General features: G+C 46.4%; 8 protein-coding genes across 26 annotated transcripts in view; 4 read left to right on the forward strand and 4 right to left on the reverse strand.

Moving 5' to 3' along the window:
• LOC117578807 (myosin-9) overlaps window positions 1–14,302 on the forward strand; it is a 36,892-nt gene extending 22,590 nt beyond the window's left edge. For 7 of the 18 annotated variants that reach the window (XM_034264539.1, XM_034264540.1, XM_034264550.1 and 4 more), the window contains 16 exons: window positions 1,533–1,622; window positions 1,694–1,939; window positions 2,016–2,504; window positions 2,853–2,885; window positions 3,643–3,681; window positions 4,106–4,222; window positions 4,912–4,932; window positions 6,218–6,400; window positions 6,499–6,819; window positions 7,327–7,515; window positions 7,807–9,567; window positions 9,630–9,860; window positions 9,928–10,370; window positions 10,433–10,567; window positions 10,647–10,710; window positions 10,801–14,302. In XM_034264539.1, coding sequence (XP_034120430.1) covers window positions 1,533–1,622; window positions 1,694–1,939; window positions 2,016–2,504; window positions 2,853–2,885; window positions 3,643–3,681; window positions 4,106–4,222; window positions 4,912–4,932; window positions 6,218–6,400; window positions 6,499–6,819; window positions 7,327–7,515; window positions 7,807–9,567; window positions 9,630–9,860; window positions 9,928–10,370; window positions 10,433–10,567; window positions 10,647–10,710; window positions 10,801–10,836 — 4,398 coding nt within the window. In that variant the 3' untranslated portion in view covers window positions 10,837–14,302. Of the gene's footprint in view, window positions 1–1,532; window positions 1,623–1,693; window positions 1,940–2,015; window positions 2,511–2,852; window positions 2,886–3,642; window positions 3,682–4,105; window positions 4,223–4,911; window positions 4,933–6,217; window positions 6,401–6,498; window positions 6,820–7,326; window positions 7,516–7,806; window positions 9,568–9,629; window positions 9,861–9,927; window positions 10,371–10,432; window positions 10,568–10,646; window positions 10,711–10,800 lie in introns of all 18 variants that reach the window. The other 11 variants (XM_034264544.1, XM_034264553.1, XM_034264547.1 and 8 more) reach the window with 8 other exon arrangements.
• A 1,328-nt stretch (window positions 14,303–15,630) lies between these two features.
• On the forward strand, window positions 15,631–17,838 carry LOC117583048 (protein PTCD3 homolog, mitochondrial). The gene is made up of 2 exons (XM_034271251.1): window positions 15,631–16,065; window positions 16,123–17,838. The coding sequence occupies exons 1-2, from the start codon at window positions 15,727–15,729 to the stop codon at window positions 17,752–17,754; spliced, it is 1,971 nt and encodes a 656-aa protein (XP_034127142.1). The 5' UTR covers window positions 15,631–15,726; the 3' UTR covers window positions 17,755–17,838.
• On the reverse strand, window positions 17,767–18,962 carry LOC117583369 (probable palmitoyltransferase ZDHHC24). The gene is made up of 2 exons (XM_034271686.1): window positions 18,554–18,962; window positions 17,767–18,495 (listed from the first exon to the last, which is right to left on the reverse strand). The coding sequence occupies exons 1-2, from the start codon at window positions 18,789–18,791 to the stop codon at window positions 17,882–17,884; spliced, it is 852 nt and encodes a 283-aa protein (XP_034127577.1). The 5' UTR covers window positions 18,792–18,962; the 3' UTR covers window positions 17,767–17,881.
• A 312-nt stretch (window positions 18,963–19,274) lies between these two features.
• Window positions 19,275–22,557, forward strand: LOC117583139 (sulfhydryl oxidase 2). The gene is made up of 2 exons (XM_034271368.1): window positions 19,275–20,833; window positions 21,739–22,557. The coding sequence occupies exons 1-2, from the start codon at window positions 19,403–19,405 to the stop codon at window positions 22,222–22,224; spliced, it is 1,917 nt and encodes a 638-aa protein (XP_034127259.1). The 5' UTR covers window positions 19,275–19,402; the 3' UTR covers window positions 22,225–22,557.
• Window positions 22,558–22,709: 152 nt separating this feature from the next.
• Window positions 22,710–23,819, reverse strand: LOC117583230 (transmembrane protein 183). Of its 2 annotated transcripts, none has more exons than XM_034271567.1 (2): window positions 23,662–23,819; window positions 22,710–23,600 (listed from the first exon to the last, which is right to left on the reverse strand). In XM_034271567.1, the coding sequence occupies exons 1-2, from the start codon at window positions 23,732–23,734 to the stop codon at window positions 22,729–22,731; spliced, it is 945 nt and encodes a 314-aa protein (XP_034127458.1). In that variant the 5' UTR covers window positions 23,735–23,819; the 3' UTR covers window positions 22,710–22,728. The 2 variants fall into 2 exon arrangements, with proteins under 2 accessions (XP_034127458.1, XP_034127379.1); XM_034271488.1 differs by having other exon boundaries at window positions 23,659–23,818.
• Window positions 23,820–23,978: 159 nt separating this feature from the next.
• On the forward strand, window positions 23,979–24,975 carry LOC117585217 (NADH dehydrogenase [ubiquinone] 1 alpha subcomplex subunit 8). The gene is made up of 5 exons (XM_034274611.1): window positions 23,979–23,995; window positions 24,051–24,215; window positions 24,395–24,570; window positions 24,626–24,716; window positions 24,776–24,975. The coding sequence occupies exons 2-5, from the start codon at window positions 24,087–24,089 to the stop codon at window positions 24,905–24,907; spliced, it is 528 nt and encodes a 175-aa protein (XP_034130502.1). The 5' UTR covers window positions 23,979–23,995; window positions 24,051–24,086; the 3' UTR covers window positions 24,908–24,975.
• LOC117585210 lies at window positions 24,970–25,751 on the reverse strand. The gene is made up of 2 exons (XM_034274597.1): window positions 25,443–25,751; window positions 24,970–25,378 (listed from the first exon to the last, which is right to left on the reverse strand). Exons 1-2 carry the CDS (start codon window positions 25,700–25,702, stop codon window positions 24,991–24,993), a joined length of 648 nt encoding a protein of 215 aa, XP_034130488.1. The 5' UTR covers window positions 25,703–25,751; the 3' UTR covers window positions 24,970–24,990.
• On the reverse strand, window positions 25,690–27,901 carry LOC117585203 (RNA-binding protein 28). Its single transcript, XM_034274584.1, has 3 exons — window positions 26,734–27,901; window positions 26,417–26,672; window positions 25,690–26,355 (listed from the first exon to the last, which is right to left on the reverse strand). The coding sequence occupies exons 1-3, from the start codon at window positions 27,867–27,869 to the stop codon at window positions 25,750–25,752; spliced, it is 1,998 nt and encodes a 665-aa protein (XP_034130475.1). The 5' UTR covers window positions 27,870–27,901; the 3' UTR covers window positions 25,690–25,749.
• Between the last annotated feature and the right edge of the window lie 73 nt (window positions 27,902–27,974).

A 27,974-nucleotide genomic window follows, 5' to 3' on the forward strand; every position in this document is an offset into this window, starting at 1 on the left:
GCTTTCCCATTGGTTTCCTTCTTTCTATTCGCTGGCTTTCTAAATCGAAAACTTATACCTAGACATTTCTCAAAGAAAGTAAAAATTCATGTTAAAGTAGTGGTTAAATTATATAACTACATATACATATACAAATATGTATGTATGTGTGTGCAGAGAAACAACAATCTGGAGTTATTTTTCCTAGTTGTGCTCTCGTAGTTGTAGTTTCCAGTCAATGCCCCTGAAAGTATGCAGCGCCCGGCGAGATAGGAGCAGAAATTGTGTTCATACATATACATACAAAAAAGGCTTTTTCAACTGTTTACATCAGTAAATGCGAGTATATACAGACACATATAACTGAAAGATAAAAGCTTATCACTAGCCAATTCGGATGTGAGGCATTTTCTGTGCGTGCGTGAGTATAGATAAATAGCCACAAAGATACTGTTACTATCCATTACGTAGATACTTACTATATTAATTCTGTTGTCGTGACCTAACCAAACTCGATTGATTCTCCTCTTCGACTCAGTTTGGGATTTGTAACCTTTTTTTTTTATCTACAAGACGACGAACAACCAAAACAAACGAGGCATTTGAATATTGATATATACACACAATATATATACATATACATTATATACAACAAACAATCTATACATAACTCTATATATGTATCTACTTATACTGTATTTGAATAATTATGGTTAATATTCTGATTAAACGCATATACATTTATGATATGATCCAGCGAGACATACTATTTATACAATGATTTAACTGTAAACCTAATTAAGATCTTAATTCAGACTTAATTCAACAAGCAAATATTCTCGAAATCTGTTAAACTTAAACTACCTTCTAAGCATTATAAAATGGAAACTTTTCGAAAAGCAAACAATAAAATTACATACGAAAATCGAACGTCGCATATCGAAAATCGATGAAAGAACAAATACTAATGAAAATAGTAGTTCAGGAGTGACCACCCACCGCCCAACCGCCCAACCTTTCAATCTACCTTTCTCTCATACCCTACATTAACCACACACACGCACACACACTCACACCGATACCGAAACAGATACTCGAACACTCTCGAACTTGAACCCAGACCGGGGGCCAGACACACTCCAAAACTCCACACTCCATCCAATCTCCATCCATCAACAAGTTCCATTGTTATCCACAATGCGTAGGCTCGAACCGCGCTCCTCCATCCCTACGCTCACCCACACTGAATTGCAAAAAACAACAACAACAACCACACCACAAGAACAACAACAAGAATTACTCTCAGACCAGTACTGGAACCCGAACATGTACATACAACAAGAACCATCACGTATTTGTAGTCCTGGCTATGGATCCGTCCATCCCTAAGCCGAGGCACTGAGTGTTACAACAATTTCTGATCTTATATTATCTGTGTACTTTGTCCATTCCAAACCTCTCCAACCAATCCGCCCATCTTCCCATCCGCCCGCCCGCCTGCCTGCCTGTCTGTCCTGACAATTTGAAACCGATAAACCCGACCCGACCCACAGTTGGACGAATTTCGTCTTGAAATACAGAGAAGGGATCAAGAGATCCTGGCGATGGCGGCCAAAATGAAAACACTGGAGGAGCAGCATCAGGTAAATGAACGCTCGAAGAGGGCGCCTCAATCCAAAAATTGTCGTTTGCACAGTAAAGTAATTTCCGCCAGGACTATCAGCGGCACATAGCGGTGCTCAAGGAGTCGCTATGTGCCAAAGAGGAGCACTACAACATGCTGCATTCGGATGTGGAGGAGATGCGGGCCCGCCTCGAGGAGAAGAACCGCCTGATCGAGAAGAAGACCCAGGGCACACTGCAGACGGTGCAGGAGCGCAACCGCCTCACCAGCGAGCTGACCGAACTCAAGGATCACATGGACATCAAGGACCGCAAGATCAGTGTGCTGCAGCGCAAGGTTAGGTCTCACCCAGCTACCAGTCCCACTTAGAGCACCACCCTTCAATGCGATACCGCTGCACTCTCATTAACAGATCGAGAACCTGGAGGATCTGCTCAAGGAGAAGGACAACCAGGTGGACATGGCCCGGGCCCGTCTCTCGGCCATGCAGGCCCACCACAGCAGCTCCGAAGGTGCTCTGACCAGCCTCGAGGAAGCCATCGGCGACAAGGAGAAGCAGATGGCCCAGCTGCGCGATCAACGCGATCGGGCCGAGCACGAGAAGCAGGAGGAGCGCGATCTGCACGAGCGTGAGGTGGCCGACTACAAGATCAAGCTGCGGGCCGCCGAGAGCGACGTGGAGAAGCTGCAGACCCGCCTGGAGCGAGCCGTCAACGAGCGCGAGCGTCTCGAGATCAAGCTGGAGGCCTCCCAGAGCGAGCTGGGCAAGTCGAAGGCAGAACTCGAGAAGGCCACCTGCGAGATGGGACGAAGCAGCGCCGACTGGGAGTCCACCAAGCAGCGGATCGCCCGCCTCGAGCTCGAGAACGAGCGGCTGAAACACGACCTGGAGCGTTCCCAGGTACTCGTGCATTATTGCCAGTTCCCCTCGAATAATACCCCTCTCCCCCTCTCCCGCCAAGACAAGTCTATCTTTGTATCTGTATGTGTGTGCTTTGTATATATAATCTAAAGACATGCATAGATAATATCGATAATCAACTATCTACCAATATGTACACAGACATACTATGTGCCCATGGGTACCCATCAATATCTACATCAATATCAATATCTATATCTATATCTATATCTATATCTATATATCTGAATATGTATTTACATGTACACGTAACGCATCCCCAACTACCCAACAACAACTACAACTACAACCAACTTAAAACTCACCCAACATATACCAAAAATATAGCTGCAGCTAGAAGAACAGACCACACTACACAAAGTAAGAACCAAACGCCAAAATTCCATCTTCCAATTAGCCATAGACCACTGCATAATATCGTAATTCGTATATCGTATTTGCTCTTACCGTTAAGCAATACACTAAAAGCACAATCCCATTTTGTATATAGTGTTTGACGATAGTTCTCTTATCGTATACGGTCAACATAAATATCGTAGTTTTGCTTTGTTTCTTTGAAAAGAGTACAAATCGTTCATCGTAAATGTAAATATCGTAAAAGCGCATATCGTACAATTCACAATTTTGTACATTTATCCCGTGAATACCGTCTGAGAGCATACCGTTACACAGCGAAAATACGTATATCGTTATTATGCACCACGCCACAGCTCATATCGCATCCCCTTAACCGCATATCGTATACCGTTGCTCGTAGCAACTGTTTTTTGTTTATTTTACCTTAGTTTCCCTTCGGTTCGTTGCATTTAGTGCCAGCAGGCGCAGGCTGACGTACTCCTTAGTCTTGGTCTCTCAACGAAAAAACACCCAGATCCGATAAACACCCGACACATTGCACTCTGTTAGATGCTTAGACAGGATTAACCGCACCCGCAGTAGCCGCAGTTAGTCCCTGTGGCCCCACCATCGCCTAGTTAGGTTTTGATTTAATCGGTGCTCAGACAAATGAGAGTGGTGTTCCCCGAAGGGGTAAAAATGTTGAATGGCTGCTTAACATGCATACGTGCAAAACTCTTTAAATCATAAGTATTATAAACATTTGTTCGTAATCTTGCAGAATGTACAAAAGTTAATGTTCGAAACGGGCAAGATATCGGTAAGTCGGCCAAGCCGCTGACCCACCCTAGCCACAGATTTAGAGCCACAGTATGCCAAAAATACTCGTAAAGCGCATAGAGAGCCAAGCGTCAAATGCACCCAAAAAGCACACCAATCAGGAAATATTGTACATAATAAGCCATCAATTAAATGTGCGACTAGCAGCAGCAAAAAGAAAACCAAATCCAAAATGCAACAATTATCTCATTGACTCATCCATTATTCACAGCCAGAAGGATCGACAGCTAGCCTGCTGGACTCATCGATACCCACAAACTCGTACAATGCATTCGCACCACATCTATTTAATCACATTTGCTAATGCCTTGCTGATATGCTTTTAATCGTTGCTTGCACTTGTTACCCCAGCGCCTTAGTTCCGCTTGCAATATACTAATTTAAATGTTTCGCGTCTCGTCCAGACATCATTTGGCAGGACGACGATGACCACGTCCCAGGAGCTGGATCGGGCCACGGAGCGAGCCGACAAAGCGGCCGCCGAGCTGCGACGCACCCAAGCCGAGCTGAGAGTCACACAGGTATGCTCCTATCCACATATACACATTGTGTAGTGACAGCCATGTGCATACATATTATGTATATCGATATGCATAACCGAATGCTCCTTTAGTTAGTCTTACATATATTTATAATGCCTATATTATTTACCTACATATAAATCGAACTCAGAACTCGAACGCATTGCACTTGAGACTTTCACGTGCAGCTATATATGTGTGTTTATATACTCGTATATGTGTATTTCTGTGTGCTTGTGCTCTCTTAATGGACTCTTGAAAACTATTGAACAAGCGATGAGGAGAGACCTGCCACCCCCCCCTGCCACACACACACACCACACCACAACACAACACAAACACCACACTCGAGGAGGGAATACACGCCAGCCTCTCTATCTTTCTATCACAACTTCGCTGCATTTGGTGACCCCGACACACATAGACACACACACACAATCCGCGCATTGGTGACCCACACAACAGATTCCGCAGCAATTGCTAAGCTACGATTTGAGCTACTTTTGTGTTTAGTTTCTTTATCCCTTAAACCTAACGTAAACTGTAAATGTAAGCTGTAAATAATTATTATTTTTAAACTGTAAACTGTAAACTGTAAACTTTAAACTCGAGACACCCGTTGCGACAATGTATACTAAAACCAATACTCTATCTAAATCGTTGTGCTTACATTCATTCTCTAAATATAGGGCGAAACTGAAAAACGTTTTGTGAGTAAAACTGCTTCCAAACAAACCAAACAAAAACAAAAACAAAAACAAGTTTTTAGTCAAGCAACTACTAATCGTAATCGAATTTGAATCTGTATTCAAACTTGAACTGCATTTAACTATGCCAAAATATGCTCCAAAGTAATCCAAAGAAACCCAAAAAGACAAACCAATAACAAATAGTTGCCATCTGTCACTTGTTCAATTTAATGTAACTTAAATGCATTGCCTGATAAACTAACCATACATACATAATGTCGTACATGCCTAGATATCCATTTGGTATGCAAACATATAGCTACATTTATGATAACAATCATAATCACACACACATTTGACCTTGTACAACAAAAAACATCGCCTGAAATTCATCTGTCAGTTCCTGCCCCCCCCAAAGTACTCACTCGTGTGCCCTGCGCTGATGTTGGTCTCGAAAATCGTTTGCCTTTGGCATTAAACCCACCCACACACACACACCTACATTCGCACAGAAAACCGGATTTGACACTCACACGGAATGGCATAGCCAGGATGGAGTACGTTACTCGTTGAACGAAATTCCGCAAGACGGAAGCGGAAGGTTGCTTAGCTCTCCTCTCAGTCAAATGATTTCGCCTGAGCTCTCTCACTTTCGCTCACTCACACACCCACTCATACGCACACTTTGCCTTACTTTGCTCTCTCTCTCTCTCGCACTTTCTCTTCTTCCTTAAACACTTTCTGGCTCTCGCTCCACGTACTTTCCCGAAAGCTTCATCATCCGAACGTAATGTAGAGATTAGACTGAGAGATTCTGGTCAGTCCGTGTCCAATCTTATGTTCCTGATCTGTGAATGTAAATATTCTTCTTCATCTCTCATCATCTGTCATAAACCTTATCCTATTGCCTACCATCCTTTGTCCACCGTCTATTGTTTGCTCGCTTCTTGTGCTCTCCCACTCGCTCGTTCTGTCTCTCTCTCTCTCGCAGCATAAATCGATCGCTCGCTAGACGTTGTAATCGTGTTTTTAATCGTTTTTGAATCGTACCTTAAGTAATCGCTATCGTATTCGTTGTTCACCTTAGACTTTGTTTTATGTCTACTAATCTGTCAGACAATCAGTCGCTCAGTCAGTCAGTCAAGTCAGTCAGTTAAGAACCTTCTCCCATTTGGTTGCCTGTAAATAATATCCGTATCCACCCCTCCAATCTACCCCAAAACTACAACAACCACAACAACAATGTAACACGCCAATGAACCACCCCCGAACTCTTGATAACCCGATAACCCAACCAATCGAACAGTCGGATGCGGAGCGGGCACGCGAAGAGGGGGCCGCCCTGCAGGAGAAGCTGGAAAAGAGTCAGGGCGAGGTGTATCGGCTGAAGGCGAAGCTGGAGAATGCCCAGGGCGAACAGGAGAGTCTGCGCCAGGAGCTGGAGAAGGCGCAGAGCGGCGTCTCGCGCATCCATGCCGATCGCGACCGGGTAGGCAAAAAAGTCCATAGTCTATAGTTACCCTCCCCCCGAGCTCCTCAATCCACCTGAACCACACTCACTTTCACTGCCCGAACTCCTTTGCCTAGGCCTTCTCCGAGGTTGAAAAGATCAAGGAGGAGATGGAGCGCACCCAGGCCACGCTGGGCAAGGCGCAGCTGCAGCATGAGAAGCTGCAGAACTCACTGGACAAGGCCCAGAACGAGGTGGACCATCTGCAGGACAAGCTGGACAAGGCGTGCACCGAGAACCGTCGCATGGTGCTCGAGAAGGAGAAGCTCACCTACGACTACGACAACCTGCAATCGCAGCTGGACAAGGCCCTGGGACAGGCGGCACGCGTGCAGAAGGAGCGCGAGACTCTCACCCTGGACACTGATCGCATTCGCGAGAAATTGGAGAAGACTCAGGTATGCCCTTATGCCCGTGTCCCGTATCCTTCCAACCCCACCACCACCACCACCACCACATCAACACCACTCCACTCGTACACGCATCTTGGAAGGTCCTCTAAGAGACATAGATATCTGTGATTGTGATCGTAACTCTGTTGTGACTAAAAGTAACCCCCTACCGACCCCTAAACTATGCCGAGACAAAGTGGGTTTCATATAGTTTAAGGCAGATTGCATTGGCATCCTCAAACTAAACAACACTAACCAAACACTTACCTTAGATTGGTGTCTGATTTATTGTGAATACCTGACACTTACTTACTCATAACCCACACACGCTGTGTACATGCATAACTCTCTCTCCATATCTATATCAATATATACAATATCAATATCTACGTATGCGTAACTATCTTTCAACTGTCCCACACAAACACCCAACGACAAACCACCCAACCGAAACACTCGTTAAAATATAAAACAAAACAAAAAACCCCCCCCCCCCGACTCGATATGGAACAGATGCACTTGGCGCGCATCCAGAAGGAGCGGGATCAATTCTCTGACGAACTGGAAACGCTCAAGGAGCGCTCGGAGTCCTCGCAGACGCTGCTGATGAAGGCGGCCCGAGACCGGGAGGCGATGCAAACGGATCTGGAGGTGCTAAAGGAGCGCTACGAGAAGTCGCATGCCATACAGCAGAAACTGCAGGTAATTTGCCACAATCCCAAACCAGCTGAAATCGAAACCAAGGTATCCCCGCTCAAATTATAAACCACCCACAAAATTGGCTCTATCTAAACTCTAACTATACCTATATAAAGTGTCTATGCTGCATACCAACTAACTAATTAACTATCGAAAATCGCATGAGAACTGAAACTGAAAACTGAAACCATCAGTGAAATTGGCTGTTTGTATGTCTGTAGCTTACACTGCTTGGAACCCCAGCAATCCGCCATCCAAGACTGAACACATTTTCTGCTTGTTGTGTCCTTTCAGATGGAGCGGGACGATGCCGTGACCGAGGTGGAGATACTCAAGGAGAAGCTGGACAAGGCCCTGTACGCCAGCCAGAAGCTGATCGACGAGAAGGACACCTCCAACAAGGAGTTCGAGAAGATGCTGGAGAAGTACGATCGCGCACAGAACGAGATCTACCGCCTGCAATCCCGCTGCGACACCGCCGAGGCGGATCGCGCCCGCCTGGAGGTGGAGGCGGAACGATCGGGTCTGGCCGCCAGCAAGGCACGCGAGGATCTGCGCAAACTGCAGGACGAGAGCACGCGGCTGCAGGAGGCCTGCGATCGGGCAGCACTGCAGCTGAGCCGAGCCAAGGAGTGCGAGGACAATGCCCGCAGCGAGCTGGAGCACCACCGGGATCGCTTCGACAAGATGCAGACGGACATCCGCCGTGCCCAAGGCGAGAAGGAGCACTTCCAGTCGGAGCTGGAGCGCGTCACCTACGAGCTGGAGAGGGCGCATGCCGCCCAGACCAAGGCGGGAGCCAGCGTGGAGGCGGCCAAGGAGGAGGCCGCCCACTACGCGGTCGAGCTGGAGAAGATGCGCGACCGATACGAGAAGAGCCAGGTGGAGCTGCGCAAGCTGCAGGACGTGGACACCTTTGGGCGCGAGACACGCCGCCTCAAGGAGGAGAACGAGCGGCTGCGCGAGAAGCTGGACAAGACGCTGATGGAGCTGGAGACGATCCGCGGCAAGTCGCAGTACGAGTCGGAGTCGTTCGAGAAGTACAAGGACAAGTACGAGAAGATCGAGAACGAGATACAGAACATGGAGTCGAAGCTGCACGAGACCAGCCTGCAGCTGGAGCTCTCCAAGGGAGAGGTGGCCAAGCTGCTGGCCAATCAGGACAAGCAGCGCTCGGAGCTGGAGCGGGCGCACATCGAGCGCGAGAAGGCGCGGGACAAGCACGAGAAGCTGCTGAAGGAGGTCGATCGTTTGCGCCTACAACAGTCCTCGGTGAGCCCCGGCGATCCGGTTCGCTCCTCCGCCTCCACCTCGGGGTTGTCGGCGGGCGAGCGGCAAGAGATCGACCGGCTGCGCGATCGCCTCGAGAAGGCGCTGCAGTCGCGCGATGCCACCGAACTGGAGGCCGGTCGCCTGGCCAAGGAACTGGAGAAGGCGCAAATGCATCTGGCCAAGCAGCAGGAGAACACCGAGTCCACGCGCATCGAGTTCGAGCGCATGGGCGCTGAGCTGGGGCGCCTCCACGATCGCCTCGAGAAGTCCGAGTCCGAGAAGGAGTCGCTCCGCCAGGCAAGTCGCAGCGGAGGCGCAGCCGCAGCCGCAGCTGCCGCTGCCCCCCATCCCCAACTGGAGAAGCACGTGCAGAAGCTGGAGACCGACATCAAGCAACTGGCCATGGAGCGCGAGCAGCTCGTCCTGCAGCTGGAGAAGAGCCAGGAGATCCTCATGAACTTCCAGAAGGAGCTGCAGAACGCCGAAGCGGAGCTGCAAAAGACCCGCGAGGAGAACCGCAAGCTGCGGAACGGCCAGCAGGTGCCACCGGCAGCCCCCGCCGAGATTCAGGCCATGCAGAAGGAGATCCAAGCGCTCCAGCAGAAGCTGCAAGAGTCGGAGCGAGCCCTGGCCGCGGCAGGACCACAGCAGGCGGCGGCGGCAGCCGCAGCGGCGGGCGCCCGACCCGAGGAGATCGAGCAGTGGCGCAAGGTCATAGAACAGGAGAAGGGACGCGCCGACATGGCCGACAAAGCCGCCCAGGAAATGCACAAGCGCATCCAGGTGAGTGTCTGACTTGGTAGCCATTACTTTTGGAGCTGTCTAATCCGACAAATCGTATCCAGTTAATGGACCAACACATCAAGGATCAACACGCCCAGATGCAGAAGATGCAGCAGCAGATGCAGCAACAGGCGGCACAGCAGCAGCAAACAGCGGCAGGTGCCGCCGCCGGAGCCGGTGTCGATGCCAAGGAGCTTGAGAAGGTCCGCACCGAGCTGCAGGCCGCCTGCACCGAGAGGGATCGCTTCCAGCAACAGCTCGAACTGTTGGTCCAGGAACTCGAAAAGAGTCAGGTGAGTGCTCCCTTCGGAAGGGCTGGATCTTCAAACTAATCAAACAATGGAATTAATGCAATTGCAGCTCTCGAATCAGGAGCAGGCCAAGCAGTTGCAGAGCTCTCAGCAGCAGGTGCAACAGTTGCAGCAACAGATTCAGACGCTGCAACAGCAGATGCAGCAGCTGCAGCAGGCTGGCAATGCTGGGGCAGCCGCCACGGATGTGCAGCGTCAGCAGCTGGAGCAGCAGCAGAAGCAGCTGGAGGAGGTGCGCAAGCAGATCGACAACCAGGCGAAGGCCACCGAAGGCGAGCGGAAGATCATCGACGAGCAGCGCAAGCAGATCGAGGCCAAGCGCAAGGACATCGAGGACAAGGAGAAGAAGATGTCCGATTTCGATGTGCAGCTGCGCAAGCGCAAGGAGCAAATGGACCAGCTGGAGAAATCCCTCCAGACACAGGGCGGCGGCGCGGCGGCTGCCGGCGAGCTCAACAAGAAGCTCATGGACACGCAACGGCAACTGGAAGCGTAAGTTTGCACTGGGATGGCAGATTCGTATGTCCCTTACTATTTATTATCTCTCTTTTTAGGTGCGTGAAGGAGCTGCAGAACACAAAGGAGGAGCACAAGAAGGCGGCAACCGAAACGGAGCGTTTGCTGCAATTGGTACAAATGTCGCAGGAGGAGCAGAATGCCAAGGAGAAGACCATCATGGATTTGCAACAGTGAGTAGATACAAAATCAAACAAACTTGGATATTGGATATTATCTCCCTCCTCTCCCCCTTTCCCCTTTCCGTTATAGAGCCTTAAAGATCGCTCAAGCCAAAGTCAAACAAGCACAAACGCAACAACAGCAGCAGCAAGATGTAAGTTATCTCTCTCTCTCTATCTCTCTCTCTTTTGAACGTTCAGCAAATGTAAGCCCTCGTTCTCTCACTCTCTCTCTCTCTCCTTAGGCTGGGCCAGCTGGCTTCTTGAAGAGCTTTTTCTAAAGAAACATAGAAAAACCAAGACCCACACACCCACAGCTACAGATGCAGATGCAGATATTTACCTAATACGATACGATAAAGAAGAAAACAAAACAAAAAGAATATACCAAAAGCACTGTCTACTATTTTGTATACTACCGATGCCAGATACTTATACCAACTACATACATATATACATATATACATATATGCAGTATTTCTACAACTCTCACATACCACACCACCACTCCACACAACACCCACACACAATTGTAAATGACACTATGTAAATGCGAAATGAAAATGCAAAATGCAATTATTTGATATTTATGTGTATGTACAATTAGGTTGCCGCTATACTCAAATTATGGATGCATTTAAATGTCAGCAGCTCGTAAAGCTTCATTTGTCTCGAACTTTCTTAGCTCTCTCTCTCTCTCTCTCTCTCTCTGTATCTCTCTCACTAACTCTCTTTCTCGATCCTCTTTCGAACTCAACTTAATGTTTACCGTTTAGGCAACCACACACAACCTTGTCTCTCTTTCTCACTCACTCTCTCTGCCTATAAAACACCCAAACCAGAGCTTTCTGTCCAACACTCACTCTCTGTCGCTACTGTAAAAGCTCAGGAACGTGACTACGCTATGTCTAGAGGCTAGCCACCCAATTGTCCCCCGCACGCAGCACGCATAAGCCGTTGTTCTCCTAACTGCGCGAATGTGATTCACAAACGGAAGGAGCAAACAAAAATAAACAGACAAAGGAGAAGATAGTACGAGTTATTTCGAAGTAGAAGATGTAACTTATATGCTAGCCTCTGTTATAGTTAGTAAAACATTAACCACTTCCCATTCCACATGCATTCACGCATTCCACACTGTACATAAAGCAAAAACATCCATCATACATACAACAAAAAGGGAGGAGAATATACAAATAGCATATGTAGAGCAATAAATTATACAACAAAGATAATACAACAGATACTATGATAAAGATATGAGTCCCATATACATATTATGTACTATACATGTATATTGTAGTTACATGGATTGCTATTACAAATTCTATTTAGGCGTGTACCAAAGAACTATACAGATCCATTTGTGGACGGACAAAGAATAAGCGGAACGTAAAGAGAGAATACCTATACAAAATCGTAAAACACTAATATGTATAACACCGATAATAATAAACTCCGTTAAACGTTACGAGTACCATTTACAATTTACATATATATATGTTCCATTAAATCAATCACAACATACAACAATAATACGATCAGTAACAACTCCCAACTCGTAGTTAATCGTACACAAGCTTTACTTTTGTCAGCTGTGAAACTGCATTGAAAAACTGCATACCCGTAGAAGGTACATTTACATGGGCGACTCCAGGGTCAGTCTAGTCCAAAAGTCCCTCGTACATATTTCGTCTTGATGGAGTGCAGAAAGTGTTAATGTTATCGATCATATATGACCTCTATATATGTATATGTATAATATCAATTTGCATAAATAATAGCTACCACGAATATATAAACATTTTATACCATACCATATATCATAGAGACAAATTGTAGTAAATATTTTGATTAGTTTGGCACACACTCACCGCCCTCTGCCCATTCTTATTATTTGCAATGTAGCTGAGAAAAAACAAGTATAGAAAGAATGAACACCACTGACTGTAGAGAAAGCGTAGTAAAGAGTAACGGAACGGATGTGAACGTAGAATGACGGAAAAATCACTGCCAATGTAAAGCAAGAATGAAATGAAGGAGAGACAGATAGTTGGAAGTCGGTGTATTCCTCCAAGCTATATATAAATTAGATTATCAGTTAAGTTCGGCTACGATACAGACCCAAACCACGATGACATTCAGCAAAAGACGAAGCAAATGACACAACACAATCATATCATAGAAACCTATATCATACCCAAGAAAAAGAAGATAATAAAATATGGCGATGAAAATTTGTAACGCTTTAAAAATATTCTCGAAACACCCTCCTCCTACCACACAGAATACATAGAGATCAAAACAAAAGTTGTAGAGCTATAAATATCTCTCACTGGAGAATGAACTCCAATGCGAACTTCTCCCAAAACCATTTGCAACCCAATTAGATAAATGATTAATGACCAAGTAAATTATGATAGAACAACAATCTATGGCATATTCGGCGCTTTGACCTTAGTTCCGTTTACATAGCATTGATAACATTTGTGTATATACAGAAGTAGCTAACCGCAACACCCCATTTTCCACCCAAAACATTACATTCGCCCCGGAAAAGTTCCTTAGCTTGGAACGATGGGGAAAAGCGGAATAAAATCTACACGAGTTCGCAGGTCAAGTAATACAATGTAGTTCGAGAAGATCGAGCATTTTCGATATTTCCCACCCCTTATTTGATGGCCGAGGCCGAGCAGAGCGAGCCCAAGTGGCTTGGCAGGTGTGTACATACGTGTGTAGTTATGTTATAACAGAAACTGTATAATATATGAAAACTAACTATTTATATGCAATTCGATACACGAGCCATTTGAGAACAAGCAAATTAACTATCGACAAATCAAACTTTGACAAACACACACAACGTTGACAATATAACCATCCCACACACCACACACACACACACACACACACACACACACACACACACACACACACAGTTATAGAAACACCCCACAGAACACACAAAAACAAATCGCTGGATCAACGTTGAATCATTTTTTACGACGCAATAACGCTAAAATGGAAGCCAACATATCCAGCACAAGATAGCGCTGATCTCATGTTAACTAAAGTTAGAAACTCAATTTCCCCACACACTTTCACTCTCTTTCTTCTATTCACACACCTCTACCCTCACCTTCGATTTCGATTTCGATTTCACTTTCGATATAGATTTCCAATTGTAGACAGACGATGAAAAGCGCGAGAGGAAACGTTTGCCTTTATCTACTTAAACTTACCACGTATCGTATTGTTAGCCTAGATAGTTTCAATTATAACAGCAGCAGCCGCAGCAACAAAGCAGAAGCGAATCAGAAGCAAGAGGAGCAGAACTAACTAACGGTACTATCTACAATATAGTATTTACCGTAAACACTTTAATCATATTATCCCCGCCGTCGTGTACCCTACTTACAAATACAAATACGAGAAAACTAAACGATAAAAAGGAGGAGAACCCAAGAAAAACAAAAACCAAGAGTGGCAAGTGGAAAGCTTCAAGACATTTTTCTATACAAAACTCTAGCAAATATATAATTAAAGAAAACAAACAAAATCTCGAATAATGTAATTTAGCAAATTGTAAACTCAATAAAGGCAACCAACCAAAAACACCCATTAAATACAATACTACTAGATAACAAGGGATCGGACCTGAGAAATGTAGGAGAGATCGCAGGAGCAGCCACTAAATGAATTTATATAGGAGAAAAGTCGAGGTAGAATTAGGGCAAATGATCTCCAACAAAAGAAAGGCAAAATCACAGATTAGATCCCATTGTGTACTTCTTTGTACATAGACCTATATATACATACAATACATATATATTTATGACTAGAGCAAATGCGTAAGATACATAGATGAATATAGGAAGATACATACAGATAAATACCTAATATAGATATATTAACATACATATGCATAGCAGATATGGAAAGCGAGCGCAAATTATAAAAATATCGCCACATCACATCCATTAGACCATCAGAACATCGTAGTCACTAGCAGGAGCAGTCAGATATTGGCCAGAGAGGAAGCGCCGGAACAGGGGGTAAGGAACCCTAAGCCGAAACCGTAACATCCGAGTACGCCCAAAACCACATCCCAAATCCCAAATCACACGCCATAAACGAAACTGAAACTCTAACCAGATTTCCCCAGAGACATGAGAAAGAACAAAAACCATTTCGTGAAAACATTTTTTTAAACAAGTTTGGTGATCTACGATATTGGTAATAATTATTGATAAATAAAATAAAATAAAATAAAAGAATATGCATATACATGCATACAATATATTATACAAATATATGTATGTATGAGTAAAGAGCAGTAGGAGGATGGGAAAAGGTAACAAGAGGTGGCATACATCAAGTAAATATTTATTATATAATGTTTTTTAAGTAACAATTACTTATAGATAAGCCATTATATATATATACACACATATATATACATAATATATATAAATTATACATATATGAAACTACATAAGTTTACAAGGTATATGAACAGAACAAAAAAAACAAAACCAAATTAAAACCAACAACCACAACCACAAAAAAGAAACAAAAACAAAAAAAACGCAACCGCAGCAACTAAACAAAGGAAGACAAAGCGAGTGGAGGGAATATATAATAATGATAAAGTAAATAAATTTATTATATACATACATACATACATAGAAGAATATTACAATGGAAAAAGAAAAACGTAACGGAAAATGATTACGAGATGAAAATGATTATTTGAAACATGTTCATTATATATAAATGTCATTAAAAATGTTCTTCAAAACTGCCTACCAATAAAATATATTTCAAATAATATCTGCGACTCTTTCTGATCTCATTTGGTGAGGGGTGCTTAATCTTCTATAGAAAACGAATTCACAATGTTAAATTATACAAAAGCTACTTTAAAACGCAATCTATGTCAAAGACTCAGACTAACGGTTTTTAGTTTCCCACTTGCAGACGCTGCCCACCAGGGTGACCGTTCACGGTATATTATATACTTTTCCAGTATTTTTTTGAGGCCAGACGCGTATGTTTTATCGATTAACCCGCGGTCACACAAATTAGCACCGATATCAAAGAAATATTATAAATAATTGTAATAAACATAACTGAAAACAGCCGAGATTTTGGCCCGCACCTGCATTACCATGTACCTATCGCGCCAGCTCAGATTGCTGCCCAAGGCCAGCATTGGACGCAGCATAACTACCAGCAGCACGCATTACACAACCACCACAGGCACTCCTGCCACACCGGCTGTGGAGCACATTGAAATCCCAAATCGCATAGAGCGATCGCCTACGGACATACTTAAAGCATTGGCCAGCACCGTGGGGCGGGACCACACGGCGCCCCATTACAAGTACCACGATGATCCGTTCCTGATACCCATGTCGAATATGGCGAAGCGCACATACGCCATGTCGAAAGAGGCTGGACGCAAGGCTGCCAAATGGATAAAAGAAGAGCACCGTGAACTATTTTTGGTAGGTGGACAGATAAAAGATTGCCTCTAGTTAACTATTTTACACAACACAACACAGCACCAAGAAGCGCAACCAGCCATTGAAAAGTTCGCCCCCAGCATGGTTTACACTGAAGAGTCTGAGGTGGACGAGAGTTCTCTTGGGCAGTTGATTGAGCTGGGAGAGCTAAAGGACGCCGTGCTTGTGTACAACCTGCTGGAACAAAAGGGAATGACCGTCAGTCCTGAGCTGAAGCAAAGTCTTTTGGAACTTGTTTGCTTCCACAACAACCAGGACCCACTGCCTGAGGAGTACATTGAGGAACGCTGGTTTCTGCAGAACAACCAACGACGTGAACGGCATGGAAAGACGTGGAAGGACGGTGACCTGGCCGAGAAGCTGTATGCCGAAATCGAACCAAAGACGCCCCAGACCTACGCTGCCCTCATTCGTGGCATGGCCAAGTATTTGCAGTGTGAGCGGGCATACGCCCTGCTGCAGGAGGCCGGAGAAAAGCAAATTCAATTGGACACAAATACTTACAATTCGATTATCCAAATCATCAGCTTTCTGAAGGACAATGCCGAGCAAAGATGGCAGCTGTGCACCGAGCTGCTGCAGCAAATGTCGCAGCAGAAACTGCGTCCCAATTTGGGCACCTTGAATGCCATTCTCCAGTGCATTAGCACGTTTGGCAACTTCAAACTGGCCCGCTCGTCGGCCCTCAAAGTTCTGCCAGAGTTTAAGCAGCTTGGTGTTAGCCCGAGCCTGGGCTCCTACTACTATCTGCTGATCATCTTCTGCCGCGAGCGCGGTCCCGTGTCCCATGTCATTGTGGACATACTGAACGAGATTGCTGGCAGAGAGTTCACGGTGGAGCATCCCAAGGACACGTACTTCTTCGCCACTGCCATGGATGTTTGCCGCAATCATTTGAATGATAAGGCGCTGGCCAAGAAGGTAAACGAGCTACTGCATACGGGCAACAACTACGATTTGGTAGGCGATTCCTTCAAAGAGTCTATCTATTACCGCAACTATCTGGCCCTGCTCTGCCAGACTGAATCGATAGAGGACTTTATGCTGACCTACGACCTGCTGGTGCCCAACATCTATATACCCGAGCCGGGCATCATGGAGGAAGTGCTACGGACCATTGAGATCAACGCCGCAGTCGAGCACGTGCCTCGCATCTGGTCCGACATGGTTGTGTTCGACCACACGCACCGCGAAAGCCTCTTGCTATATGTTCTGCGCATTATGGTGGACAATCGACCCAATGCGGAAACGCCATCGCAGGCCCAGCTCCCGGAGCAGTGTGCCAAGGTGGCCTTGGACATGTACAACAAGATCGAGGAGTCGGTGAGGCGGATCAAAAAGGTCTCGTTCACCGGACAAATGCTTGGCGACATTCTAACTCTGCTCGTCCGAGGCGACAACTACGAGAAGGCCAACGAAGTGTTTTCCCACATTGACAAAAACCAGCATCGCATTCCTGGCACACCTGCGGAGAGCGCGTTGCAGGAGTACGTTGAGGCCTCGATCAAAGAGAAATCACCCAGCCAAGCCTTGGCTGCCCTCCAGTATGCTGTCGACAACAATATGGAATCGAGTGTCATCGCCAAGCGCATCCACGATGGTTTCACGTTGAACGAAACCCATCTGGCCAAGCTGAAGTCGCTTGTCGGCGAGAGTTTCCTCGAGAAGTAGTCAACTTGGTGCTAAAGATTCGTATGTAATTGAGGTAAACACGATTGTTAAGTAAATGCCTTGGCATGTGCTAAATGAATACTATAATATTGAGATCAAACTATTCGAGTGACGGGTTTCACTACTGTTAATCCTCTTTGGTTAGATGCGTGCCCACGGGCTCCCAGTTGATGCCATCGTGAGGCAGCTCGCTGCGCACAAACGGAGATAGCCACGTCAAGTGCATCCGCTTGCCGAATATCATTTCCATGTTGGAGCGCAGCCCACGGTCGTAGTTTCGGCTGCGGCGCTCCTTTGCCACCGAGCCCAACTGAAGTATTGGCCAGTGGTAGACGAGTAGCAGGCTGGATATCGCAAAGGCCAGCCAAGTGAGAAGGTATGTAAGTAAGTAGAAGCTTTCCCAGCAGGGACTCAGAGCGAGGCTCACTGCGGGTACGAACACTGTGATCAGGGTGAATGGTGTCCAATAGAAGTCAAAGTGAACATTCCACAGATAGATGCCGCCCAGGATGCTCGCAAAGAAGGAACCAATCATCAGATACACCAGAAAGTAGATGAAATAACGGTAATTGTGATGTCCAATGCAACAGCATGTAAAGCGGCAATGGTGGTCCCGCTTTAGCACACACACGCTACACACTTCACAGTGCCAGGACCGGGGTGGCACCAGCGCCTGGCACTCGTTGCACATGTGCCAGCGGGCTCGCAAATCGGGATCCAACGGCGGCTTCAGAAGCTCCACTAAAAGAAATAATTCATTGAAACGGCATTTCGAACAGGTTAGCCTGGTTTTACTCACTTCTGATGGTGGTGTCCACCAGCATGCAGGCGAGCATATTCGCGGTGATGTTAAATATTATAAACTGGGCAGCCACCCAAATCACAGTGTACCAGAAGCCTCCGACTCCAAACAACTCCGGCAGCACCAGAGTCATATGAAAGACATATGCCACCGGAACAAACACCACCAGGAGGAGGAGGCAGGACAAATCAGCTAAGCAACGGGGCCGAATCCGATCCCATGAACGCAAAATCATTGTATTCCCGTTATTTTCGCCCCCGGATGACAACTTGATGAATCAATAAACAGGTTCAATACTAGTACGTTGATTTCATATTGGTGGTGCACTTTAAAGTTAAACAGTAAGTAGTAACTAAGTAACTAACTTACTTATTTATGATTAATTGAGAATTACGAACTAGATGAGCAGCCCTGTCACTGCCAAAAACTAGTTCGAACTGAGAGATGATGAGAATGAGAAATGCGAACTAAATGAATAAGTCAGAGTGCAATCATTCAGGAAAGATAAATCATAAAATCAGCCTAATCCTGCGGAGAATTAAATGATGATTTGAGTCAAACTACATTTTAAATGCTGAGACTCCTAACTAGCTAGTAATATCATATATAAACATAAAAGACGAGGAAAATAATTTAAGATTCACGGTATATTACAGTATATTTTGAAAATGCAAGGCTGTATTTCGGTATATTTACGAGGCCCTGACGGTCACACTGCTGCATAGCTAATCAATCTATTGAAACCATAAAACATTCCAAATGCTGCGCTAAAACTTATCAAATCAGTCGCTCCACACTGCAAAGCACAGCACACGAATTCCACACCACACACTCGCACTCCGGAAAATGTCTGGTGCACAGCTGGCAATTTTAACAGTTATTGTGCTGCTGGGGACCGCGACCGCTGGCGTCCCGCTGCAGCGATACGAGGCACTTCTGAAGCAGCAGTCAGCGCCTACCGACGACCAGTTGGGCCTGTACGACGAGAATGACAAGGTTGTCCAGCTGAGTGTGGCCAACTTCAACGAGACCGTGTTGGAGCAGAATCACGGCTCGCTGGTGGAGTTCTACAACACATACTGTGGGCACTGTAGGCGATTTGCTCCCACTTACAAGCAGGTGGCGGAGCAGCTGTATTCCTGGCAGGATGTGGTAATTGTTGGTGCCATTGACTGCGCGGCAGAGGAGAACAATGGAATCTGTCGCACCTACGAGGTAATGGGCTATCCAACGCTCCGCTACATGGGTCCTGGCTTCCAGCCTAGTGTCAAGAACTATGGACAGGATCTCAAATCGCAGGATCCGGCCGAGATTCGCAGCCTATTGGCGGGCTTCCTGGCCGCCGAGAACCTAACAAGCAGCACCAACAACACCTACTGGCCAAACTTCCACCATGTCACGGAGAACGACTCCACCTCAACCATCTTCGAGGGCCTGAGTAGCCTGCGCGAGTTTGTGGCACTTGTCTACGAGCCGGAGAACTCTACACTGGGCATTGAAACGGCTCTGTTCCTGCTCCAGTGGCCCGCTCTGCAGGTGCGCCGCGTCAGCGATCTGACGGCTGCTTCCAAGTTTAAAATTGATCCCACCAGCCATCAATTGTCTATTGTGGATCGCAAAGGGGACATCACACCCTACGCACCTGCTGAACAGACTGGCCCATCGTATTCCGAGACCATTCGGTTAGCTCTGGGCAAGAAGAACATAACTCCGCGGCCGGAGAAGGCTGAGATCCAGCATGCTGCGGTGACAGCTAATGGAGAAAAGGCTGAGCACAAGGCAATCCTCGAAGAAGTGCATCGCAACAAACATTTCGTTTACCAGGCAGATCTCGAGCAGGCCATCCGCACAGTGCTGCACAACGAAGTGCCAAAGGTGAACGAGATCGGAGGCGAACGTCTACTGGCCCTCCAGCGCTTCCTGGGCGTGCTGCAACGATACAACCCTTTGGGACACAATGGCAACCAGATGCTGTCCAAGCTGAAGGACTATGTGGTCCAGTTCAATCAGGAGCTGACAGGCAAACAGTTCGAGCAAGAGCTGCAGCGACTCGAGAGCCAACTGAGTCCCATCTACTCGTCCACGCACTTTGTGGGCTGCACTGGCTCCAGTCCAAACCTGCGGGGCTTCAGCTGTTCCCTTTGGACCTTGTTCCACTTCATGACAGTGCAGGCGGCCGAGAACGAGGATTCGCTGGATCCCCTCGAAGTGCTACAGGCCATGCACGGCTACATCAAGAACTTTTTCGGCTGTACCGAATGTGCCGATCACTTTCAGGTGAGTCACCAGTGAGCTGCAGGCTATCAAGAGTACGTGCTAATGACCACAAAATCGCTGATTGAGTCAAAGCTCTTCCTATGAGATCAGTAGGGTCATCAAAGCACAGGCAGGCGCAGGGAGAGAGTGAAGAGGCAAACGGCCCTGAACCGCTGACACAGGGGTTTTTCCATACGAAAAATAAGTTATTTTTTGTAGAAACTATTTTAACCAGCACAGCTACTGGTAAAAGCGCTGGGTACAGTTCTGCAGCGTCAATCAAATAATTGAGTTTATGGATCAGTAACTCCAGGAACTGCGTAGTCTTCAATCCATTTCGCTGAACACGGCGATTATTGAAATATGTAGCTTTCATTTACTAATTGAACAATCACGTATTTTTCGTGAATTCTGCTTAATAATTTTAACTTACATCCACTATATGCTTCGTCAGCAAAACAATCAATTCATAGAGCAAACTGGTTTGGTTCCTATTTATTATCATGTATTAGAGAGATAACTACGACTCTCCGCAGAAAACTTCCAGATGTTGTAGTTACGAAAGTCATTGCAAAAACCGAAGCAAACACATGTGATTTTATACCCTAAGCCTTGTTGAGAGTATATCATTATCATCTTCAAAAAAGAAATCGTAGCCACAGACTGATTAAATCTGTGAGCCAGTTGTGCAGGCAACGGTCGATCTGCCAGAGTATCACATGCTTCGGTCTCCGCTGTATGAAAAAGCTTCTTGTTTACACTTTGTGGTGCACGTTAACTAAACCGTAAGTTGTACGAGTATTTAGGTGCATTGTACATTCATAAGTAGGCCTCTCCTCGCAGTTGTGCCAACAGCTGCGCACTTGTGACGCATGTATGTACACCTACCTATTGGATAACTCGTTTTGTTTGTGTGTATTTTGCAGGCAATGGCCTCGAGACGGAAGATATGGAGCGTGCCGAACAAGGAAGAAGCCGTACTGTGGCTCTGGGCAGCGCATAACGAGGTGAACCAGCGCCTGGCCGGCGACAACACAGAGGATCCTCAGTTTCCGAAGATCCAGTTTCCGAGCGAGAAGAGCTGCAGTCAGTGCTACCGCACGCCCGGCTCCACGTCGGACAAAATGGAAATCAACTGGAACAAGGATGCCGTTCTGAGTTTCCTCAAAAACATCAACAATCCACAGTTTGTGAGCAGATACGGCGTGCAACGGGAGGATCTGCTGCATGCGACGGCGGAGAAAATGCGACAAAAGCGTCAGATTTCGAGTGTATTCAGCGACATGGATATGCGGATGGGTATGCTTCTCTACGCCTTCTGCATTGTGATGATGGTCGTGGCATTCAAGTTGTTCGCCTTTAAAGGATATCGCAAGAAGCCCTACGGACACGACCTGCTTGGCAAAGTATAGGCCTAGAGACAGAGCGACAAAAGCGAACCAATCTTCAAAGGATGCTTCCACTAATTTAAGTAATGACACAAACACCGAAATGCCGGAATTTACACAATGACCACCACCTCTTCAATGATTTTATTGGTAGCACACCCACAATTATGTTTAAGATCAAAGTGTATATACGAGCAGGATTCCTCCAGTTTTAGTCCCATAACAATACCGATAACATTCGCTTTTTTATAACGACGATGCACACTCTTATGACTCTTTTTCTTAAGTATGCAAATGTGATTACCCTCAATAACAATGACAACTCCCGTGTGCGTTTGAATAAAATGTTAAATGCAACAATCTCTTGTTCACAATCTTGCTTCAGTGTCGAACACATGCTGCTGCTGCCCGCCTAACCAGTAGCACTTTAGATAAGGAGCAACAAGCGCAGTCAGTGGCTGACAGATAACAATCACATTGATGCTCATGATAATGAAACAAGTGTAAAGTGTAAGTGTTACTCGAAATTTATTTCACAAATCTCTGGAAGTCAGGGTGCCACCAGGGCAAAACTTTGTACTTTGCTATGCGCGGATATTTCACAGTGACTGTCGCATTGCTGCTGGTGTCTTCGGCAAAGTCTAGCTCCAAGTTCTTCGCCCGCATATCTGTGCAGAGCAGCTCCCGGGTGGCTCTCAGGCGATACCTCGCCTGCTGTTGGCTATAGGCCAAAAGCGTAGGAGTGGGCACAAACTGGCGGCATACCACAACCAGCAGTACAACTCCTTCGTTTGGATTGCCAGTGTCCGGTGTTAGCTGTCCTTCATCCTCGTCCGCAAGCGACTCCCAGTCGTTCACCACTTGGCCAGCAGGCGCTTCAGCCTCTTCAACATTTACGCCTGGCTGTTTATTCCAAAACTTATAGCATATTACCCACAGGCATTGATATTGTTTTTGCCAACAAGTGACGAAGGTGCGATGTAGCAGCCAGTCGAGATTGTAACTCTGTTCAAGTCGGACTTTCAGTGGTCTGTGGCAGTAAAAGAGCGCCTTAACGACAAGCGATCGCAAAGATTTTGTATCACAGCTACATATTTGTTCCATCTGCAGGTGGGCTGGCAAGACCAGGTTCCAGCCCAACGTCTCGCCCACGCAGTATCGTTTATACAGATTCCGCCAGAATGCTCGAGAGCTCACAAGAATGGCGGTCTGTTTGCATATCAGGGCGAATGTCTGCACGTCCTCGGGATCTATATGCATGGCAATGTGGAACCAAATGTCGTGACGAATGTGGGTTATGTTGTTGTTACTCTCCGCCATGGATGATGCTGGTGCATGGACTCTGACTGTTGGAGTCGGCTTCACCTGAACATAGAGCTCCGCTTGGCGTGCGTATATCGCTAAGGGGAGCATAAAGATAGGTTATTTATACAATTAAACGTGCCATGTTGTTCGCACCACATTTGCCGCTGGTCCGGTATAGTTTGCTCTTAATAAACTCATTGCAATCAGAGGGTTCATGGCTCAGGTTCATTGCTAAATGGCAGTGGCGTGCATATCTCGCTTGTTTATTTAATTTAAGCTCTTTTTTAGCAGAATTACAAAATAATAGTTATTTCAATAACAAAACAAATGCAATCAGCTGTTTTTCCAGACAGAGATGCCAGGTTGTTTGTAGTCGTATAAGTTGTATGGTATATCTGTATATTAAATAAATGTTGTGATATTTTTCGGTATATTTCGGAGGCTCAGTCACACTGGAAGCAGCCCAGTCAGCTGTTGTTTGTAGGCAAAAGTAAATCTGAATATTGAAATTTAAGTTACAATATCAATTAACTGGCTCATTGTAGACATTTTTAATCAACGGGAAGAAGAGAAGCTTCGCCATGGTCATAACCAACAACACAACGCTGCCGGAGGAGTCGGAGCTCAATGTCCAGGAGCTGAACCTTTCTTCAGCGGCTCTGCGTGCTGGTTCCTTTCATTTGGGCAAGCAATGCGAACAGGAAAATAATGTTAGTGAATATAATTTACTTCACATTAAATCTATATAAGAGTGTCCAGCTGCTGTGCAACTAAAAGATCAATTAGGAGCAGCGCAGACACTAAAGTTGGTCCGCTTCAGTTATATAACCTAACCTCAAAACCCCACCGTTCTGGGTTTGTTTACGTTTAATTCCGATGGTAATTTCAGGAGTTTATGCTGTGCAGGCAAGAGCTGGACGATCCGCGTGCCTGCTTGGGCGAGGGAAAGGCCGTCACCAGCTGCGCCCTGAACTTCTTCCGCAAGGTGAAGAAGACCTGCCATGAGGAGTTTATGCAGTACGCCACTTGCCTGGACAAGAGCAGCGGCACAATGGCATTTACACAGTGAGTTAAAGATATGACTCTGGGTATGAGCAATGCTAATCTATACCTACTTAAGGTGCCGCAAGACCCAAGGTGTGTTTGACAAGTGCGTGAAGGATAACTTTGACTGGGAGCGTCCATCTTATGGCTACTTTTCCAGGGCCAAGGTAAGTTGATGCTAAAAATCATATTTGCCAAATGTAACACATTAATTAATGTTAACCAGGTCATTCACTCTGCCCGGGAGGCTCCCAAGAAGGAGGAACTCAAATCGTATCCCGATGCCACGCCCGGACTGCCCGAGGATTACCCGAAGCCACCAGCCAAGTACGGCTCTCGCTTCCACTGGCTGGAGTAGACAGCCGCTATTGTATAGTGAAATTGAAAGCGTTCATCATATAACATAAACTCTTGTTTCCATTAGTAGACCAATGATTTTATTTAACGCTTTTTCGTCCTCGATAGAGTTTGCTTAATCTTGTCAATAATCTGCAGGTACTGATTGTTGAGGCAGCATCCGCAGTAGCTCACCGGCAGGCAGGCACTTCCCTCGATGCGTCGATGCAGCGGCATGTTGTGATAGAACACCCATGATATGTTCTCCTCGCCGAGCACCAGCATGATCTTGTCGAAGAAGCAGCCCTGCACCTTGAAGAGGTCCGCTTCTCCGGTGATAATGCGCCACTCGGAGTAGCGCAAATTGACACCTGGCTGCAGTTTCGAGCGTTCTCTGAGCATTACATGCTCGAACCAATCACGAACTTGTATAATCGACCCAGTTGGAGGATGTTTTCTTATCTGATAACTGATGCGTGGATACAACGGATGGCTGAGGATGGAAATTCCTTACTTATCACTTCACAACGCTTCGAATCTGTGATCTCGGTACTTACATATATGGCACATACGACAGACGAACCAAAACGAATTCAACTTTTTCACGCGGAGCCATTTTCAATTTAGAGCGCTCGAAACGCTTCACAGACACTGCTAGGCAATACTGAAGAGGAGACACTGTCTCCCAATTATATATAGCATATAGGACAGGTAGAATCAAGTCACTTGTAGGGCCTATATGGCAGGCAGATGTTCGTTCAAATGGGAAAATGGCGCACTCTACCTGAGGAGTAGCCACCTGGATCGGGTTTCTCATTTACATTTTTATTGCTAGCGTTTTTCTTAGCCTAGACAGGATGAAGCTTATTCCGCGTACCACTTTGTGCGCTTAGGTTTCTTAATTTTACCACCCATGATACCCTTGATACCTCCGCCATCCTGGTTGCCCGTAATCATTTTCTTATACTTGTCAATTAGTGGCTTCAGGTCGTCCATCTCCTTTTTGCGTCCCTGCTTGGGCCGATTGTCGGCCTTTCTCTCCGCCAGATGGGATTCACGTATCTTCTTGTTCTTGGTCTTGCGTTTCTCGGTTTTCACGCGCTTCATATGCTCTTGGGCTTGCTCCATGATCTTCTTCTTGGATCGCATACGCAACGAAGTGCCCGGCTTGGCGGCCGCCCCCACAAAATCTTGTACGTCGGTGAGCTGCTTTTCTTCCTTTTCCTTGCCCTCTGCTTTAGCCGCTCGTGTGGCCTCCAGTTTCTTGATGTGTTTCTGCAGCTTGTTCTTGTTGTCCGCTTGGGGTGGCTTCTCCTTGGTGTGCTGTCCACTTCGCTGCTGCTGACGACGCTCTTTCTTCTGCTGCAGTTTTGTCTGATAGGTGGGATTATTCTGCTTTGAGCGCTCATCGCGCTTCTCTTTGATTTTGTGAACCGCACGATCCTCTATACTGAAAGCCACAATAGGACGCTGGAAGATTGAGAGGATCATTCGATTATAATGCTTGCTTTTCGGGTGACGAAATATTTACATGTTGAGGGCCAAAGATGTTCGGATTGTTGTTCAGTTTTCGAAGTGCCGCCAAGGCCCTTTGATGCGTCTCAAAGGAGATGAAACCGAAGCCCTTGGACTTGCCATTAGGATGCTCTGGAGTGATCTTGTGCTCCCTCATTACTCGACATTCATGGGGGCGGAAGCCTGTGTATGTCTGAGCCATTTGCTTCAGCTTTTCGTCGTCGTAGTTGTAGGGAAGATTGTGGATGGACAAACGATTCCGTGAAACGAAGCTGCAAGAATGGTGAAAGATGGATACAGATATGATTTGGATGGGCTAATGCCAAGCCTTACCGATTCAAGTTCTTCAGCACTTGAGTCTTCATCTGTTCCAACTCATGGCGCTTCGTCATGTCCGAGGCAGTAACCCCATCGGCAGCCTTGGATCCAGACATGATGAGACCTTCTCTGGCCAGATACAAATTTCTCGAATCCTTTCCAGTGTCATCATCCTTGTTTTCCCGCGACTGCTTCGTCTTCAATTCATCTCTGCTGAGAGCTGGATGCGGATCCAGAACCTCATCCAACAGCGTGAACTCTGTCCCCGCCTGCAGGCAGAGATCTGCGGATTCTTTAGCCTTGAATTTGACGAAGGCTGTGCCCTTGGAGTGACCAGAAACCGCTTCCCGATTGATGATGGCATAGTTGACGACGCCAAATTTACGGCAAACCTTTCGCAGGTCAGAATCTTCGGCATCGAAAGGGACATTCTTGATGAAAACTGTGCAGCCTTCTTTGACATCGTTGGATTTTACTTTCTCCTTCTTAACACTTTCAATGTCCAGCTTGTCTTTATCTTCTTTTGTATCTTCATCATCGTCATCATCATCTCCATCATCATCTCCACCTACAGTGTCTTCCTCATCATCATTTGCGTCATCCTCGGAATCTGATTCTCCTTCAGCGTCTTCGCTGTCATCCTTCACGGGTGCGTGCTCGACAGCTTCCACCTTGGGCTCATCCTCCCCGCTTTCGTCTTTAATTTCCAGCTTTGGCTTCTTATCCTCCGGCTCTTCATCCTTCGGATTCTTGGTGGAGTATTCGTTTTTGCCCAGCGCCCAATCCACAAATATTTTTCTTCCCTGCAGATCTGTGCCGTTCGTTTTCAGTATAGCCTTGGTGGCCTGGTTTATGGTCTCGTATTGGACAAAGGCGCAGCCCACCAGCTTGCCGTCCCCACGCTTCAGTATGTTTACATCCTCCAGTGTGCCCCATTTGGAGAAGTATTCCCGCAGTGAGGCGTCCGTCGACTTGTAGCTGATGTTCCGGACAATGAGTCGAGCGCGCTTCTTCTGTCGCCGCTCCTTCTCTTCCTTCAGACGCTGTGTGTTGAAGGGATTCCGACGTTTCTTGGACTTGTCCTCGCCTGCTTCCTTCGGCGTGGATTCATCCGTGGCATCCTTAACAGATTTCATTATTTTTATTTCCATTTGCGCGCACGTGTGTGAACGCTGATTTATCGATCAAATATACCGCACAGCCATACAAAATATACCGCAATATACCGTAACATGAGTCTTAAGTCATATTCCTCG

This window comes from Drosophila guanche, unplaced genomic scaffold, assembly GCF_900245975.1.
Source record: "Drosophila guanche unplaced genomic scaffold, DGUA_6, whole genome shotgun sequence".
Taxonomy (NCBI): Eukaryota; Metazoa; Arthropoda; class Insecta; order Diptera; family Drosophilidae; genus Drosophila; species Drosophila guanche.

Coding starts and splice junctions, on each gene's coding strand:
- LOC117583048 (XM_034271251.1), top strand. CDS start 15,727: ATGTACCTATCGCGCCAGCTCAGATTGCTGCCCAAGGCCAGCATTGGA. Junction 16,066..16,122: donor AGCACCGTGAACTATTTTTG/GTAGGTGGACAG, acceptor AACACAACACAG/CACCAAGAAGCGCAACCAGC.
- LOC117583369 (XM_034271686.1), bottom strand. CDS start 18,791: ATGATTTTGCGTTCATGGGATCGGATTCGGCCCCGTTGCTTAGCTGAT. Junction 18,496..18,553: donor GGTGGACACCACCATCAGAA/GTGAGTAAAACC, acceptor TATTTCTTTTAG/TGGAGCTTCTGAAGCCGCCG.
- LOC117583139 (XM_034271368.1), top strand. CDS start 19,403: ATGTCTGGTGCACAGCTGGCAATTTTAACAGTTATTGTGCTGCTGGGG. Junction 20,834..21,738: donor AATGTGCCGATCACTTTCAG/GTGAGTCACCAG, acceptor TGTATTTTGCAG/GCAATGGCCTCGAGACGGAA.
- LOC117583230 (XM_034271488.1), bottom strand. CDS start 23,734: ATGAACCTGAGCCATGAACCCTCTGATTGCAATGAGTTTATTAAGAGC. Junction 23,601..23,658: donor CCGGACCAGCGGCAAATGTG/GTGCGAACAACA, acceptor TGCTCCCCTTAG/CGATATACGCACGCCAAGCG.
- LOC117585217 (XM_034274611.1), top strand. CDS start 24,087: ATGGTCATAACCAACAACACAACGCTGCCGGAGGAGTCGGAGCTCAAT. Junction 24,216..24,394: donor AATGCGAACAGGAAAATAAT/GTTAGTGAATAT, acceptor TGGTAATTTCAG/GAGTTTATGCTGTGCAGGCA. Junction 24,571..24,625: donor GGCACAATGGCATTTACACA/GTGAGTTAAAGA, acceptor TACCTACTTAAG/GTGCCGCAAGACCCAAGGTG.
- LOC117585210 (XM_034274597.1), bottom strand. CDS start 25,702: ATGAGAAACCCGATCCAGGTGGCTACTCCTCAGGTAGAGTGCGCCATT. Junction 25,379..25,442: donor CTGTCGTATGTGCCATATAT/GTAAGTACCGAG, acceptor TTCCATCCTCAG/CCATCCGTTGTATCCACGCA.
- LOC117585203 (XM_034274584.1), bottom strand. CDS start 27,869: ATGGAAATAAAAATAATGAAATCTGTTAAGGATGCCACGGATGAATCC. Junction 26,673..26,733: donor GTGCTGAAGAACTTGAATCG/GTAAGGCTTGGC, acceptor CCATTCTTGCAG/CTTCGTTTCACGGAATCGTT. Junction 26,356..26,416: donor ACATCTTTGGCCCTCAACAT/GTAAATATTTCG, acceptor TCAATCTTCCAG/CGTCCTATTGTGGCTTTCAG.